Below are 18130 nucleotides of genomic sequence, written 5' to 3' on the forward strand. Positions count from 1 at the left end.
GTGATAGTGATGATGTTGCAGTATATCCTCATCTCCTAATATAAGTGCTCTAGTTCAAGGTTCTATTTAGCCAGCAGCACCTACCTTTTGGATACTATATTATATGAGTCTCTGGGAAGTTATACACTTTCCTCTTCCCAATTTCAGTTTTCATTTTTTCTTTTCCAAATGATACTCAACATACATTTACTGAAAAGTGTGTTTAAAACCTCTGATTAATTTTTGCTACTCAGTATAGACCTTTTTTAATGTTGCAAGGCATTGGTCCAAGAATATTGCACAGGTGACTATTGATGTTAGGCTAAGCAGTTAATAGGCTTCAAATTCTCCACAGCCTGCTAGGAAGCTAAATAAAATTATTCCAAACATCAGACAATGATGCTTAAATAAAGCTCAGTGTAATGCCACGAAACTCTGTTTTTAAATAATTTCATTTTCATGTAATGATATTTCCTCAGGACATTCTATAGGGCTCATTATTTAACCATACCTTGTCATTTGCATAATTTGATTTGAACTTTCATATGAAATTAGTCTCCATCTGTAATTCTTTTCTCCTCCCTAGAGTTGCTAATCAGAACAGATTACTCTGCTTTGTGCTTTAAAGCGGCTCTCATTAGAGAGTTACCATTACCCTTACTATTTTTCAATATCTATTTATTGAACAGTGTGTTAACGATCCTGTAATTCATTTTTTAAATATAGATTATTAGTGTTGAAGTTACATGCTATGTGAAGAAGACACTTACTTATTTCCTCAAATCTCCTGCCAGTCAGTTTCATGGGTCACCTTAAGTTATTGTATGAAAGTGAGAGAAAAACTTCTACTTTTCCACACTACTCATAACTTGCTAAACCTCTGTTGTATATCCCATTAGTCCTTATTTCTAAACTAAAATGTAACATTTAGTAAAATGTAACATTAGGAAAGGTGCTCCAACTACCTCTCTGCCATCTAATCACTACCTAATCACTGATGCACCTTTTTGCACCTTTTTGAATTCTAGTAGTGTCGTTTTGGAAGATGTGGGATAAAAATATATGCGGATCAATATAAAATATAAATGTGGATAAAATATATGTGGCTTCCTGATCATGTATAATTTAGCCCTTATTAGGTTAGATAAAGTGGAATATTTAATTAGAAAAGGTTAGGCCTGCACCAGATGTTCTCCATTGAACTTTTTTGACACATTTGAAGGAATGGGGATGATCAAGAGAGGGTAGTGAAAAGTTCAGGGGGATGGCCAAGAATTCCCTTTAAAAATAATTTAAAAGCAGCAAGTGGCTTGACTCCAAACTCTCCCAGCTGCCAAGTGGTTTGAAATTGGTTGGGTGCATATTTGCTTCCTTGGAGACAACACTACATGGCATAGTGTCATTGCCATGGCATTATATATTAAGAAGAGGGCTGCTCCAGTCATCACAACTGTATACATGGAGGGGCATATTGATGTCACCATTTTCAAAGTGCAGGGCAGCTTAACAACTTGGCGTTTAAAGGAAATGAACCCTCAGACATTTCATTTAATTGTAAGTAAGTGATCGCTCCCTCCAGAACTAAATATTTGCACATCGGTCCCTAACCAACTTTCCTGAAAGACATAACTGCTGTGGAGGTGATGAAGGGGGCCTTCTATTGACCCTGAGTCTCACAGGGCCTGATCCAATATAATTTTCCCTTTTCATATAATTAATGTCCAAATACAGAAGTAATGGGGGGCAGGGAAGGTTGAATTTCCCTTTGTGATGTCAAAAAGGTCAGAGGCAAGTCTAATGTGGAACAGTCAGAGCTTCCCACCCTGTCTCACCAACATTCTGAAGGCATTTGTCTTCCATTAGGCCAACAAGGAATTTTAGATAAAAGCAACTTGGGTAAATCAGCGTTCTGCTGCATTACATTTTAAAAGGAGAATATCTGTTTTTTATAATTGAAATGTAAGGAAGGCTATTAGGTTATTTGAACATTTGGAGTTGGCATCTTGACCAATGTGTGGAAAGTAGATGTGGTTTGTGGCAGTCTTGGAATAAAGAAGAACATCAGCACAGAGAAGTGGATGCTAATGTGATAAATTTATTGAATTAAGAGTCTTTGGGTAATGCCACTGACTGGCCCCTTTTAAGCTATTATAAGAACTATAAGCATTTTAAGTCTTTGTAAAGCAAAAGGAAAATAACCAACAGCTTTCTGTAGAGTACTCTTGCTTCTTTCTTATATTCTGTGAGAGGGAACAAGTTTTCTATATTTCTTTGCAGAAACATGCACACATTCAGTTATTTATAGCTTTTCCATCCACACACAGTTTGAAAACATTGCTATACAAGAAGCAAGTTCAGCATTAAAAAGTATGGTTCCTTTCTCAATTGACAGTTTTAGTTACTACTCCCCTCTCCTGCAATTTATTAAGACATACCGTATTTTTTGCCCTATAGGACGCACTTTTCCCCCTCCAAAAATGAAGGGGAAATGTGTGTGCATCTTATGGGGCGAATGCAGGCTTTCTCTGAAGCCTGGAGAGAGAGAGGGATCGGTGCGCACCGACCCCTCTCGCTCTCCAGGCTTCAGGAAGCTATCCGCAAGCCTTGCAAGCCCGGCGGGAGTTCCTGCGGGCTCACAAGGCTTGCGGGCAGCAGCCCGAAGCACGGGGCACCCTCCGGAGGGCTCCCCATGCTTCGTGCAGTTGTCCACAAGCCTTGCGAGCTAGTCATTTCTTATAAAACATACAAGAATCCTGTGGGCTGATGTTTAATTGTTTTTAACTGTCTGTACGACAGGCAGTATTTCCTGTCTCTTAATTATAAGAGCACAGAATATGATTGAAGGTGGCTGGGGAAATGTACAAAAAATGTTTTGTTTTTCTGTGCAGTATTTTTAATAGCACAGTTGGTGACATTTGTCACATTAAGTACTTAATCAACAAATTAGGAATTTACCTAGGGAAAAATATGGTATGTCAACAGGCAGTAGAGGTCAAAATGATACAGTTTCTACATGGCATTTAATCGGCTCATGATAATGAAATAGCAATCTTTCAAGATACACATAACAATATCTTGAAAATGCTCCAAAATGATGAAGAAAACAAACTGGCCTTTTAATATTTTTAATGGATTTTCTGTCTGCCTTTTAGGATGTATACTTTCCTAAGGTGGGTTACAGCAGATCAATACAATGCAACATTAACATCCCAACAGGCTGAAAATGCAGGAAAAAAGCATAATTCTTTATAGTAGCAATCAAATATAGTTACACCATAACCAAATGCTACTGCCCATTTATTCTTCAGAAAGAATGAGCGGGTTGGTGGTGGAAGTCAGCAAAACCCTAAGCATGCCTGTAAAGGAGAAAAGATCAGTACTGGATTTGGAAAACAGAGATGTATGTCATTAGAGGAGTCAAGGCAGTGTTTATGGGATGGTGATCATAGCAAAAAATGAGTTCATAAAAATTCAGAAGTTCCATTTTATAATAGAAAGAGAATTTATATTAGGATGAAGCTCTTGCAGTTTGGATTGCGGGCTTATAAAAAATACCTACATGCTGACTTTAAGGGATTTCTTCAGCTTAATGTTGGCAAGAGGATAAAGAAAGATGATTTAAGAGTTGTAATTGCCTCTGCACTTAATTTTCTTCATTAATTTAGTTGTGCTGAGCAAAAAAATATTGATAGGTCTGCAAGGTTGCTCTTCCTTTCAAGGAGAAAGCAGATTGCATGTTCTCTTCAGAGTCTTGGATGATTATGTATGGGAGGTAGGCCTCTAAACACTGGTAGTGGTGGGGGGGAGAGAAAGCAGGATTTGATTAGAAAAAAATTCATAATGGCTCATGGATTAGCTCCCAGACTTTCTAGAAAGAGCTGTTTGCAGTTCAGTGTGGATATTTTGGGAGAAGATGCTGAGAAAGAGAAGGGCACATAGATGGTAGAAGAATCTGTAAAGACTTTTCAGTGTTACAATCCATCCCAGTAAGCTATGCTTGCGTATATAACAATTGTATGGGACATTTTTCATAAGCAGAGAGAATTTTCAGAGATAATTTATTACATGGCGCTAATAATGTCATGCCTGATGTGACTTTGAATTTAAGGCACGGTAAGCTCTCTTTTGGCATGCATATGTTGTGGCTGTAGATTAAACAGATTCTGCTGATTAGTAGACCCATCCAAGTCTTCTCCAATATTAAACTTAACTTTGGACCAAATTCTAGAGCAGCGGTTCTCAACCTGTGGGTCCCTAGATGTGGGTCCCTAGATGTTGCTCAGGCCTTGCTAGCTAGGGGTGATGGGAGTTGTAGTCCAACAACATCTGAGGACCCACAGGTTGAGAAAGGCTGTTCTAGAGCAAATTCTTTTTTTTTTTTTTCATGCATAATTTTTATTAGTTTCCAAAAGTCAAAATACATAACAAACTTATTCAAAACTCGTATCTGTCACTTAAAGAAAAGAAAAGAGTTGACTTCCTTCAGTCGTTTCACGAATCGTCCGAAATAACATTAAACAATAAATCCGCATTTCCATATTTGCAAAGCCATAAGTCATTCTCATCTATCCATTTTCTATTAGCTTTACCCTTTTCTCTTACAGAGCTTCTTGGAAACCTACTAGTGTTGTCTGTTCATCGATTAGACTTTTCAGATATTTCGTAAAACTTTCCCAGTTTTCAACAAACCTCTGATCTTTTGTATATCTAATTTTACATGTCATCCTGTCCATCTCCACATATTCTAATAATTTGCTTCTCCATTCCTCCGTTGTTGGGATACTCTCCTGCTTCCAATTTTTTGCTATTAGGACCCTTGCTGCCGTTGTTGCGTATTGGAACAATTTGTAGTCTTTTTTCTTAATTTCTTTCCCTACCAGACCTAACAAGAACGCCTCTGGTCTTTTATTGAAGGTATATCTTAACATTTTTTTCATTTCATCATATATACTCTCCCAGAACCTTGTGACCTTTGGGCATTCCCACCACATATGGTAGAACGTACCTTCCCTTATCTTACATTTCCAGCATTTGTTGCAGGATCCATACATTTTAGCTAACTTGACCGGAGTCAGGTACCAGCGATAAAACATTTTCATTAGGTTCTCCTTAAGTGTCACACAGGCCGTAAATTTTAGATGTTGTTTCCAGAGTTTTTCCCACTCTTCGTAATAAATATTACGGCCAAGATCTCTGGCCCAATGGGTCATTACCGTCTTAACCTCCTCGTCCGCTAAGTTCCAGTCCAATAAATACTTGTACAGTTTAGATAATATTTTTGTGTTGTTCTCCAAAATCTCAGATTGAAATCTAGAGTTTTTGTCGGCATAGCCTTTGTCTTTTACGTCTTTTCTGAACATATCATTTATTTGGTGGTAGTGTAGCCAATCGTATACTTGAGATTTGACCTGATCGTACGGCCTCATTTTCCATTTTCCTTCCTCCTTCATAAGCAATTGTTCGTAAGTTGCCCAATTGGTTCCCATATTGGTCTTTTTAATGGCCATTACCTCTAATGGGGATAGCCATTGGGGGGTTCTGGGTTCTAGCATCTCCTTATATCTTTCCCAGACCTCCAACAAGGGGCCCCTGAATACATGATTCCCAAATCCTGTGTGACCCTTCTTCCGCCCATGCCACAGATAAGCGTGCCACCCATATCGATTATCGTGGCCCTAGAGCAAATTCAGCCCCTGCTCCTGTATTCTCACTTTTGGATCTTATGGGACATGATAGGAGATGGCAGAATTGACTCCTCAAAATGACACAGCAGTAACTGAGGTCCTGGATACTACTGCATATGTTGACAGTTCAACTCTAGGGATAGATAAAATGTAAGAATTGCAGCTCCCATTGTTTCCAGCAGCCTTTAATTCTGTGGCCAACATGTGTTCATGTGCCTGCTGTGGCATTTCTTGGACTCTTCCCTAGTACTCTCCTCACAACCCTGCTTCTGGTAAGTTGCAACAAATGTTGAAAATGGCATAGAGAGCTTCAAGAACACTATGTGCTGCATGTAATGAGGCCAATTTTCATATCCATTTCAGATTTGGCCAGACCATGGATAGTCTAGGGTATGATCAGAAATGGATTTGAGGAAACATGTTCAGAGCTTACTGAATTAGATAGATTTGTTGCTTTGCTAGTACATGGTGTTTAAAGAGCAAGAAGTAGGGTGGAAGTATTGCCTGCTGTTATTGGTCTCACCTACAATTGCCAGATTCAGGGCACAAGCATATTGTTCCAGGTTACATAGAAAATCCAGATGCACCTAGCATACACAACCAGGCACTGGACCCCTACTGACCCCTATTTTTGACTCTGTATCTGCATTGCAATTGTCAGGGGCACTGGCACACTGAGGGGCATTAACCCCAAGGCTGCATACCAGAAACAGACTGGACCAAAAGTGCTAATAAGATGGATAAAGACCTGCCTGGTACTTTATCCTTACAAGTAAAAAACAAGGTGTAGCATAATGAGTGTGAAGAGAATAGTATTTATTGATCAGTGCAAATATTTCAATCTAAAGCAGTATGTTATATGATGCTGCATTTACCTTGTCTTCTCTGGTGGCCCATAAGGGTAGCTGAATTACATAGCTTCAGGCTGGAATTGTTTAGAAGTGATGGATTTGCTATTGGCAAGCTAGTCATTTCTTATAAAACATACAGGAATCCTGTGGGCTGATGTTTAATTGTTTTTAACTGTCTGTACGACAGGCAGTATTTCCCCCTGATGTGGCCATTTGTCTGCAGTTTGAGCGTCTACTACAGTTCTATCAGACATGTCTGTTCTGCTCTGAGGAATGGAAGGATCAGTGATGTCCTGTCCTGTCCTGGTGATAGTGCTAGTATAAAACATTTGCCACCTGGCAATATTACAGATGTTAACCTGTAAAACTCTGAGCCTAATTTTGCAATGTCTGAAGGGGGAAAACTCTCTGCAAATAAATGTATTATTATATATATGAGGAGGGACCATAAATCTGTGCCACAGCACATATTTTGCATGGAAAATGTCCCATGTTCCTTCCCCAGCATCTCCAGATGATATGCAAGCAGCAAGACCTCTGCTTGTGACTCTGGAAGGTTGCTGCCAGTCAGAGCTGACCATAGTGGGCTATATGGGCAAATACTCTGCTCTGGTATAAGGCAGCTTCTTTACTGGTCTTTTCTTATTAAGATTGTAGATGGCATCCTTCTTCTAATGAGAGTTTCTAACACCTATTTATAATATTTTTAGGTCACTTGTAAGGGTAAAAGCCCTCTCAAGGTGACCTAAAAGATAAACCAAAGCTGAGTAGATAAACCCAGCAATAAACAATACATCAGCAATCTCCATAAAAATGTTAAATACAATAATAAGATATGATTGAAACCATCAAGCCAATAAGCACCTCAATAGAACATCAAGAAAATCAGGTTTGTTCTCAGAAATAGAAGGGCAGATCTTGCAGTGCTGAGGATTGAAACTATTTCTTAAGGTGTATTTTGTCTTTGGTATTAATTTTTGAATTAAACCAGATCTTAATTTCTGGTCAAATTCTGATCTCATTTTTTGTTACTAAGTCATTCACAAAACCTGTAGTGAAAATTCACTTACCGTTTTGGTTCTGTGTTTTATTAAGAAGTCTTCTAAGTGCCAATAAGAACAGTTTAGTTTATTTGTGACTCAGCTATTGTAAGTCATTAATAATGAATGGCAGGAAAAGCCAGAGGATAAATTCCTTTGTATTTAGAAGTGTTTTTCCCTTTCTAATAGACCTTTATTTGACATTACTCTTCCATGATAAATGGGGAAGAGAAAAGAGGGGGAAATCTATTTCAAGCAGCGGCTTTTAAATAAACAAAAGGAGATTTTTTTGTGTGTAATTAAGTTGGTGAGCATTATTGGCCATTATGCAGGATTAGGATTTAGTAAGCCTCCTTAGATTTTTTTTCTCAATACTTTTTTTCTTTGTTTTTTATTTTGTTATTAGCATTTCTGAAACCAAGGTCCTTCTAAAACTAAGAGGGTTGCATATTCAGCATATATAGTGCTGGATTGATATGTGGAACCCACTGATTTCCCTTTTATAGTTGTACCTTGGTTTTCAAACAGCTTAGTTCTTGAACATTTTGGCTCCCGAACACTGCAAACCCAGAAGTGAGTGTGGGTTTGCAAACTATTTTTGGAAGCCGAATGTCCGATGCACCTTCCGCAGATTCCAGTTGAGTGCAGGAAGCTCCTGCAGCCAATCAGAAGCCACACCTTGGTTTTTGAACGTTTTTGGAAGTCGAATGGACTTCCAGAACGGATTCCGTTCGGGAACCAAGGTACAACTGTGTTTTCCTTAAAAGGCAGAAGATTCCATAACATCTGTTTATTGAAGAAATTCACAATGTTCTCTCTACATTTTCATTTTATATTGTATCTAGACTGTGGATTTCAGCCACCAGAGAATGGTGCCAGTATTGCTTCTTTTTACTTAACAGCTAGGTCTTCTGCTGCTGAATGGGAAGCTTCCTGCCCAATCCATCCTCCAGAAGTACACTTTTATTTATTATTTTTTTTAGAAAAGTACTGAGCTTGCTTCATGCTGTAGAATTAGGGTGCATTCTTGAGGCACTGTCCCCTCCCAGAGCTGTGCTTCCCACCCCTCCCAGTTTTTTGGGGGGATAATTGTCTCTAATTTGTGACGTGATGGTCAATGACAGCCTTCATTTGAAGAATGACAACTTGTTTTGAGAACAGTAGCAATGGGACCCTTTGATAAATTCGGGTAGGGCAAGTACACAGCAAAAGCCTGATTCTGAAGAGCCCTCCAAAGTCTGCTCATTCAAGAATTTCCCTGACTTTGGGTGGATTTTTCATGATCACAATCACCCTATAATTGCTTAAGTGATCCTGAAAAAACTCCAGCCTTTATAGTAACATGAGCCTTCAAGAGTTAAATATTATAACTTTGTATGGACTAGAGTTAGATTCCACCCCTCTACCCATCCAATAGTAAAGAAATAAGCTTGTTTGCCTGCAACAAGAAGGGAGAGTTTGTTTATTCTGAATTTGTATTGATGCCTAGAGCAGGACTGGGTGCTTTCTGCTAAAGGTTGAAATAAAGAGATAACTTAAAGTGATCTGAAAAAGTATCTATCTTAAGATACTCTTTACTCTTTTAAAGCACTTACTATACAGTGCTCAAAATCTTTTTCTTGAATACTTACTGGTAAAGGATGAAAATAACCCTAAAGGAATATAAACATTGTTGTTCACACTAAACTTAGCTGGTTGGCTGGCCAGCTAGGCCTAATTTCTTATTTTTCCAATGTGTGCAGCTGAGCATGAGGCCACATTTTTCTGTGGACAGAAAAGTAAACCAGCAACCAGCAAAAATTCTGATTGCTTTTCATATAGTTTCCAATTAGTCCTTTATATTGTGACCAGTTAACAAGTTTTCCACTGATTATCCAACCAGAAGGAAAATCTAAAGGTTAGGAGCGAGATGAGGAGGGACCCTCAAGGAGGAATTAATGAACACACCCTAAATGATCCCCCCTTCCCTTCATAGTGCATAGTTTTAAGCCAATAGAATGCTTTCACATGTTTGTTCTTTTAGGGTTCACATGGGGACTACATAGCTGTTGCAGCTGACTGGTGCTGTGTAGCTTTCCAGACATGTCCCTTTAAACCTTGGAAATTGTATAGCCCCAGTGACAATTTCTTCCGGTAGTGGTAGAAAAATCATTTTTATGCACAGTCAAAAATGAAACTGTTTTGGCTCAGATGTGCACTGGAAGCACCCTCTGCTGGTTGTAATTAGAACACATCAATTGTGTGACCCAAGGTCCTGTAAATATTAACAATGGATGCAGATTCTCATAGAGAATCTCTATGAGAAGAGAGCTTGAATGGGGACATCACTCTTTTCAGTGACCATCACACACTGAGCATTCCCATATACTTATTGTTGTTTGAAAGTTGATAATGAATAATATGAAGGCATGGGATACAGGAAACCTCAATAAATACCTTGTTCAGAGTTTCCAGTGAAGGACATAAAGTAGTGATGTCATATACGTCTGACACTACTTCTTCCTGCAAACAAAGAAGCCAAGAAAATTACATCAGAGGTAAATTATATTTTGGCTAAGAATGCAGTCTCCCAACCCCAATGAAAACATTGTGTGTGCTGTATCTTATATTCAAAATACATAAGAAATTGCATAGCTTCCTTGTAAATATATAGAAAATAATTATTTTCAATCAGTGGGAATGCCATTTAGATTTTCTCTTTATAATAAGCATATTTTAGGTCAATGGACATTTCCTACTTTCAAATAATATGGCTCTGCTTACAACTTCCACTTTATGCTTAGACTGGATTGTAGTAGAGGATGTGAAGATTCCCTGATGAGGAGAAAGGATGTTAACAGAAGTATTAATAGATTTAATAACAGCGGAGCTAGCTAGCAACTGTTCAGTCATTCCTGTTATTACAAGCCATGTACAAACACTAGAGCAAAGACATATTAGAAGAAAAACCTGTCATATTTTGGGTTCTCTTATCTCATATGTGTAGGAGTTCATTCCAAGAGGGAAACTGAGGTGGCAGTTTCCTCTGATAAACCCCATAAAATGTTCCTGATCCATCAAACAGCAGCTACCACTGTATCCCATCATTAAGTAGGATAGTGGACCATTTTCTTTTAAATTGGTATATGACCTACATTACAAAATTCCTAAGTGTTATTGTACTATACCCACCAAAGAAATAATGCAAGGTTTATTTTTAAAATGCAGTTTAAAGAAGATCTTGTTCTGTGGAATATAAATGTAGCCTTATTGTGTGCATATTTACACAGGAGTAAATACCAGGCAGAAAGGAACCTGCACATATCATTTACAGGAGGCTTGATAGTCATACTAAGGATTAAGGTACTTGATGTTCAGCTGTTTCAGCTTCCCAGGTGTCCTAGATGGAGGCAAGCCAGCTCAGTTTACAATCTAAGCCAGAAAAGACCTTTAGGAAGAAATGTTGCTCAGTAGGAAAACTACTATTTCTCCTTAGCACTACCTAAACAGAATCTACCTCTCTAGTTTCATATAGCATAGGTGGTTGCCGACAGACATCTTTAAAAAAACAGCCTTCATGGGCTGGTTGGGACTGATGGGAGTTGTAGTCCAAAACATCTGCAGGGCACCAACTTGTCAAAGGCTGCTATAAATAATAAAAAATCAAAAGAGCTTAGGCAAGAAAGCCAATGTGGGACTTCCAGGTTGGTGCCTCCAGGCAATGGCGGAGTTCCTCCGATCGGGAGGAATTTGCTCCGTGGAAATTAGGGTCTGACCGCCACGGCGAAGATGGAGACCCACTGAAATCACAGGCGGGAGAAGCCTGTGAACCTGGGATTCGGCTGGCACCCTTTGCGCCTCCCCTACTCACGGGGAAACCCTGATTTGGGGATCCGGAGCGAAGTGGGGTGAGCGGCGCGGTGCTTCGAATTGACTGCTTCTTTCACGGAGTGAAGCCGCATCGCTGTTGCCGGAGAGCGCTGACTTTTTCCTGTGGATAATTGGATTTTAAACAACTACCCGTGGGTAGAACGGAAAATTGGATCCTTAAATTCATTAATTTGGCATCGAAACGGGAAGGTTTTAAACAGGAAGTCCGCCTTCCTCTTTTGTAAATAGATTGAAGCAAAGAAGTTGCAAGTTAAAGCCTCGGAAAGTTTTTTGTAAAGGATTAAATCTCCATCGGTTAAAACTATTAAACCCCCCTTGGAAGCAGGAGAAGAGGGGGGAAATTTTGGACCTAGCGAGCCTGCAGGAGAGAGTGAAAAACCAAATTACCACTGCTCTGAACCTGGAAACGGGCTGCCAGAAAGAGTGACTTTTTTGACAGCTAGCTAAATAAGAGAAATATATTGTTTCCATTGTCCTCATCTGCGTTTAAAAAGCAGGAAAAGTAACTGAAAATTGAAACTAACTTTATAGTTTAAATTGTGTTTGAAAGGATTGATACAAGTGGAGACTGTTTCCCTCTAGAGGGAGCTTTTGAAACTGTTACAAGAGTGGAGCTGGGGTTTTTCCAGCTGCAAGATAAGAACTGTGTGAATCAGAGATTGACCTTGGATTTTAAGAATGTTGACAGAAGGAGCCTTAGTGACTGTATTATGTAAGATAAGCTATTCGCTGGAACAGCTCCACAAGAAGACGGATGTTATGAATACCAAACTTGAGAACTTGGGACAAAAAGTGATTAATTTGGGACAAAAAGTGATCATTAATACAGAAATTGTTCAGGATTTGACACAGGAACCTACTTTGACAGGACAAACTGGGGAGAAGATGAAGGAGAAAGTTGGTGTTGTTGAACCTAAAGTAATACAAGTGGAAGCCCCAGTTTTACAGAGGCAAATTGAGGACTATAAGTGGAGGCCTTTTATGAATGAATATAGAAAAAGTCAGAATTTGAAGATTGGAGCCCTGCTTGGAGAAGGAAGGTTAGATAGACTCTTTCATGCAGAGACTTACTGACCTTTGGGTCCTGAATCTGGGTCAGGAGGTGATTGGAGTTGTGGGGGCCTTTGGATCTGGAGGAGCCTTGAAACATGATTTGAGATATTGTATGGACATTGGTTCTAGCTGTGGAGAGTTGGTTGGCCTGTCGAGAGGGAATGGGGGCATGCGCTTCAGCATCTTCAGCATCAAAGAATATGAAGAAAAACTGCAGAAGGGACTTGGAAAAGATTTAAGAGCCTCGGACAGAAGATCTCCAGGTTGATGAACTATATGGGATGGACGGAAATGACTGGCAGAATCCGAGACCAGGGAGAAGAGATGGTGGTAGAAGATTGGGAAAGTTTAAAGTTTATATATAGAAATACAGTGCTGCCCCGCAAGACGAATGCCTCGCAAGACGGAAAACTCGCTAGACAAAAGAGTTTTCCATTTTGGAGGTGCTTCGCAAAACGAATTCCCTATGGGCTTGCTTCGCAAGACGACAATGTCTTGTGAGTTCCTGCTGGGTTTTTTTCCTCCTCCCCCTTTTCTAAGTTGCTAAGCCGCTTATCAGCTGATCTGATCAGCAGATAAGCCGCTAAAAGCCGCTAATAGCGCTAATCCGCTAATCCGTCAATGGGCTTGCTTCGCAAGACAAAAAAAGAATCACAGAACGGATTCTTTTCGTCTTGCGAGGCACCAATGTATTGTAAATTTAATGAGTGTTAGAAAATTGTTGGAATGAAACTTTATGGCTTTAGCAGAAATGTTATAAGGAGTTAAGTATAAATAAGTATTTCAGTATTAATGGAAAATAAGGTAAAAAATATGTTAAGATATTCATAATGATAAAAATAGAGAAAGATGGAAAGGAATTGCTAAAACAAGTAATAGAAGTGGAATACAAAAAGGGAGGTGAGAGGAGGTCGATGAAATAAGGGAATGAAAGATAGAGTAATGAAATGGTATAGTATATGTTTTAAAATTGTTGTTTTGCTTTGTTTAGTTTAGTGTGTTAAGCTTGTGTTTTGTATTGTTTACTGTATTGTTTTTTCTTTTTTCTCTTTTTCCCTCTGCTCTATTTTGTCTTTCTCTCTCGCCTTTTTTTTCCTTGTAAGTTTTAAAAGCAATAAAGATTATTTTTAAAAAAAGAAGAAGAAGAAAGCCAATGTGATACACCCCAAAGTTCAGAGTATTGCAACATCCCTGCATGCCACAAGCTGAAACACAGTTCAGGAATTTGGTGTGATTCTCATGACCAGAAGGTTTCTCTGTAGGGTCTGTTGGTGCCCTTATCAACAGACAGGGTAGCAAACAGGCTGGGTGGGTAGGCGTTTGTATATTTCATTATAACATTCATTTTTGTTGAATGTGAGAAGGAACCAAGTGCCTGAAATATCTCAGTAGCATCTGGAGCTAACCAGGAGTTGAATAGAGCATGGGTCATTAATGAACAATCCAGCTGTCCTTCCTTTCTGTCTTTCTGGTTGTACAAGATTTTGCTCTCTGTGTTCTCAAGCATCATTCTACCGTTAGATGGAAAGGAAGGCCAGCCAGTTGGTCAGCTTGTGAGAAGGGCTCCTTCTGCTTGTTACACATTCTGTCAGCTATCATGCTCCAGAGAAGCGGACACGGAGCAATGGATCCAAACTACAAGAAAGAAGATTCCACCTAAACATTAGGAAGAACTTCCTGACAGTAAGAGCTGTTCGACAGTGGAATTTGCTGCCAAGGAGTGTGGTGGAGTCTCCTTCTTTGGAGGTCTTTAAGCAGAGGCTTGACAACCATATGTCAGGAGTGCTCTGATGGTGTTTCCTGCTTGGCAGGGGGTTGGACTCGATGGCCCTTGTGGTCTCTTCCAACTCTATGATTCTATGGTTCAGCTGCCGCTGGTGCCAGTTTTCTAGAAGACCTGAATTATGGCATCAAAATTTATGGCTACTACTGTTCTTCTGTAGCATTTATGTCATCCATGTCATCTTGAATCATCTGCATATATGGTATAACTGTATTTTATTTAAAAAGCATGGGCTTCTAATAATGGATGGATGCTTTTGATGTTACTTGTACTTGTAACATTAATGTTTTTACTACTTGGGAGAAGCATCTTTTACCTGCTGTGGCAGAGCTGATTTTTTTTTGGAAAGATAATATTTTAAACCTCTTGCATATTAGGTATGCTGGGGTCAGTTACAGTGAGTAGATTGGAAACTGATGTTACATTAACAATTGGTGTCGTCCAATGTTGTATGGTTTAAGACCTCAGCCTTAGACTCTTTGGATTAAACGTCGAAACAGCCATCTCCCTTCTTCCTAAAATTAAATCCTTTACTTTCAGTTCAGATTTATTTTAGATACTCTGCCTTGGGATAGGCTGCTCATATGAAGTGAATCATTGCACATCTAAGACACAAGAACTTGAATGGAAGGGCAACATAGTAGATGTAACTGTCTCCCCTATATGATGATAGTAGTGGTTGTTTTCTTTTAAAAATCCCAGTAATTTAGAACAAATTCATTTCTGCTGCAAAACATGTAGCATATGATGGAAATAAACAGACAACAGGTATTCAATAATAGCAATTTATCAGTAAATAGCGTGGGGGGAGCCTTTTACTTTGGATTCTGAGTAGATTTGTCTCTGAATGGTGTTGAGTGTTAGATAAACTCTTCAGGCTATTGAATCCACTTATATGGAATGGTGTTGTTTCTAAGTACTGCCCACAGATAATTGGATGTTTTGTGTTGAACAGCCATGAGAGATAATTGGATATTCTTCTCTGTGCAGGTATTGGACTGGATTGAAAACCATGGGGAAGCCTTCCTTAGTAAACACACTGGAGTGGGAAAATCCCTGCATCGGGCACGAGCTCTTCAGAAAAGACATGACGATTTTGAAGAAGTAGCACAGGTAAGCAAGTGACAAATCTAGGCAAATTGCTTTGACAGAGGATACCATTGTACTGATTTATTGTGTTGTTTCCAGGACTCTGAAGTGCTCTGAGGTTTCTTTTCAAACATGTGAAATAAACTGTTTTGTTGGGATCTTGGGGTGAAAACCTATAATGTTTACAGGTTGAGTGTTCACTGAAAAGAGATGGAGGAAACTTCGAAGTACAGTGCCAGGAGAGTCTAAATTTAGATTAGTGTTCAGTCTTTTTCCTTTTCTTTTTCAATGTGGAGATGGTAGATGCAGTAAAGTGGGTAGCAGCAGAGCAACTACAGGTTTTCTTGGATTATACACCCTATCTCAGTCCTTTCCACGCAGGATTCTTGCCTGATTATGGCTGGAAGCAACTTTTACAGCCTTGGTAAATGATTTTTACCTAGAGGCTGACTGGGGAAATGCTGTTGATCAGAAGCATTTGAGATTGTACATTGTTCTCTTGCATCATTTGGCTTGCTGGATGGGGATGTCAAGGCTGGCACTCCAGTGATTTAGTTCATTCTGTCTGTTCATACTTAGGAAGACTAGGAGAACCCAATGGGAGGTAAATAAAAAATAAATAACTTCCATATTTGGCCAGTGTAATGTGACAGTGACTCAGGAGTTGTAGTTTACATGTGCAGAGGCATGATGATATTTAAACTGTGTTTCACCAATTGTATTGACTGACTGGTCTTCTGAGACCAGTTCAAGGCTTGACTGATAAAGCCTTAGGCATTCATGGTCTGGGCATATCTAAATGATTGACCATGATAGTATCATTTTCATATATATATTTTTCCATGGGAATCAGTCCACAAAACAATTTGATGTCAGAATAAAGCATAATTCACAAAAAGCACATCAAAGGAATTACTGTTGTTGTACCTTTTTATAACTAAGGCAAAATAGAAAAATAGTGCACATCCAATCATCATACTAGCCCTCTCTAACTCTAGGTTCTATAAGCTGCAGTAACCACAAAAACTACCTTTCATGCCTTCTCCTTGGGCATCCAGCTTATTCAGTCAACATGGCGCTATCCCATTCTCCAGAAGACATTAGCTTAGCCTCCAGTATGATGGCTTCAAATTACTTCACAGTAAGGCTTTTCATTCTCACAGGTACCAGTATGTACCTTTGAAAGTCAATTTAGCAAAGATAATAATCTGAAGGATCTGAAGGATCTTAATAGTCTATTGTTCTTACTGCCATATTCTTGAGACTAAAAGATGTTATACCATCTCTTGATTTCTTCCATTGGCTCCTGTTTATACATTCAATCTTATTGTCATGATTAATTCATCTCTTCCTTGGCATTTACAGCCAGTGGATAGAAGTATGTCTCTTCTTAATTGAGACTTCCCATAACATACATATTGAATTCCTTTGGGCTACTTTTTGATTACTTAAGCATCCTTAAACCCTCCCCCACCCATCATTTGACTACTTATTAATGAACTTCCGGAGTGTTCTGGTCAGAAGCGTAGCTAGTCAAGAAATAAGGGTTCACTCTGTATTGGGTGAGATAGCACACCATAATTCACCAAGTAATTAGCACTCAGTTGTCTGTACCACATTTGTAATAGAAATGACAGCAAAACAACCTTTTTTTTTTGTATTGGTATTTGGAAAAATATACAGTGGTGCCCCGCAAGACGAATGCCTCGCAAGACGGAAAACCCGCTAGACGAAAGGGTTTTCCGTTTTTCAATGCGCTTCGCAGGACGAATTTCCCTATGGGCTTGCTTCGCAAGACGAAAATGTCTTGCGAGTCTTGAGATTTTTTTTCGCTCCCCCCTTTTTTCTAAGCCGCTAAGCCTTTAATAGCCGCTAAACTGCTAATAGTGCTAATCCGCTAATAGGGTTGCTTCGCAAGACGAAAAAACCGCTAGACGAAGATACTCGCGGAACGGATTAATTTCGTCTTGCGAGGCACCACTTTATTTGGTTTCATTTGGGAAAGAAGTAAGAGAACACAGGAAGCCACCAGTCTTAGGAAGAAGGAAAGAAACCTTCAGGTGCACAAGCGACAAGCTTTTATTGAGCCCAATGCATTTCAAACTGAGCTCTTCCTTTAGGGCACTATGAATATAAATAATATGAACCTGAAGAAAAGAATGGGCATATTCCTCTTGAGTATGCTCCATTATAAATAGAACATATTGCTGATTTTCAAAGTGCTATATGACTCTTTCATGTTCCGAATGTGAGATGTTTGGCTTTTGGAAGTGAATAGGAATATTCATGCACAATAAAGGTTTTTTTGCATATGCCCCAACCCATTATATGTGTGCTAAAAAACATCTTTACTGCACATCCACATCTCTGTTTGCTAAGTTTTCATACTGGCCAACATCTTATTCATCTGCCAGGAGAGTCCATTTTTCCCAGCCATAATGAAACTATTACAGATAGGTAGCTGTGTTGGTCTGCCATAGTCAAAATAAAAAAGGAACTTTTTTATAATGAAACTATGTGTGTGTACTTTTTACATCTCATCCTATTATTTCCTTCTAGCTAGTCTCACTGTCTCTACAAACATAATACCTCCTTCAGAAATCTACAAATCCCAGTCTTGTTTTTTAGGGAATCCTGTTACAAAGTTATTTTAATGCAGAATGTTAGGTCCCCTGATGGGAATTCATGAAAGCTTGATCAGAAGTAGGAAACAGGGTAGAGATTCAAGCGGAGTATTTTTGTTTTGGAAACTGATAATAGTGCTTTGACATGACTGTTTGA

General features: G+C 39.1%; 1 protein-coding gene across 12 annotated transcripts in view; it reads left to right on the forward strand.

Annotated features, from left to right (window-relative positions):
- The window catches only part of KALRN (kalirin RhoGEF kinase), a 513896-nt gene that overhangs the window by 311463 nt on the left and 184303 nt on the right, over nucleotides 1–18130 (forward strand). For all 12 annotated transcript variants that reach the window (XM_083487460.1, XM_083487445.1, XM_083487444.1 and 9 more), the window contains one exon: nucleotides 15251–15373. In XM_083487460.1, coding sequence (XP_083343586.1) covers nucleotides 15251–15373 — 123 coding nt within the window. The remainder of the gene's footprint in view (nucleotides 1–15250; nucleotides 15374–18130) is intronic.

Source organism: Podarcis liolepis (genome assembly GCF_965112155.1).
Source record: "Podarcis liolepis genome assembly, chromosome: 1".
Taxonomy (NCBI): Eukaryota; Metazoa; Chordata; class Lepidosauria; order Squamata; family Lacertidae; genus Podarcis; species Podarcis liolepis.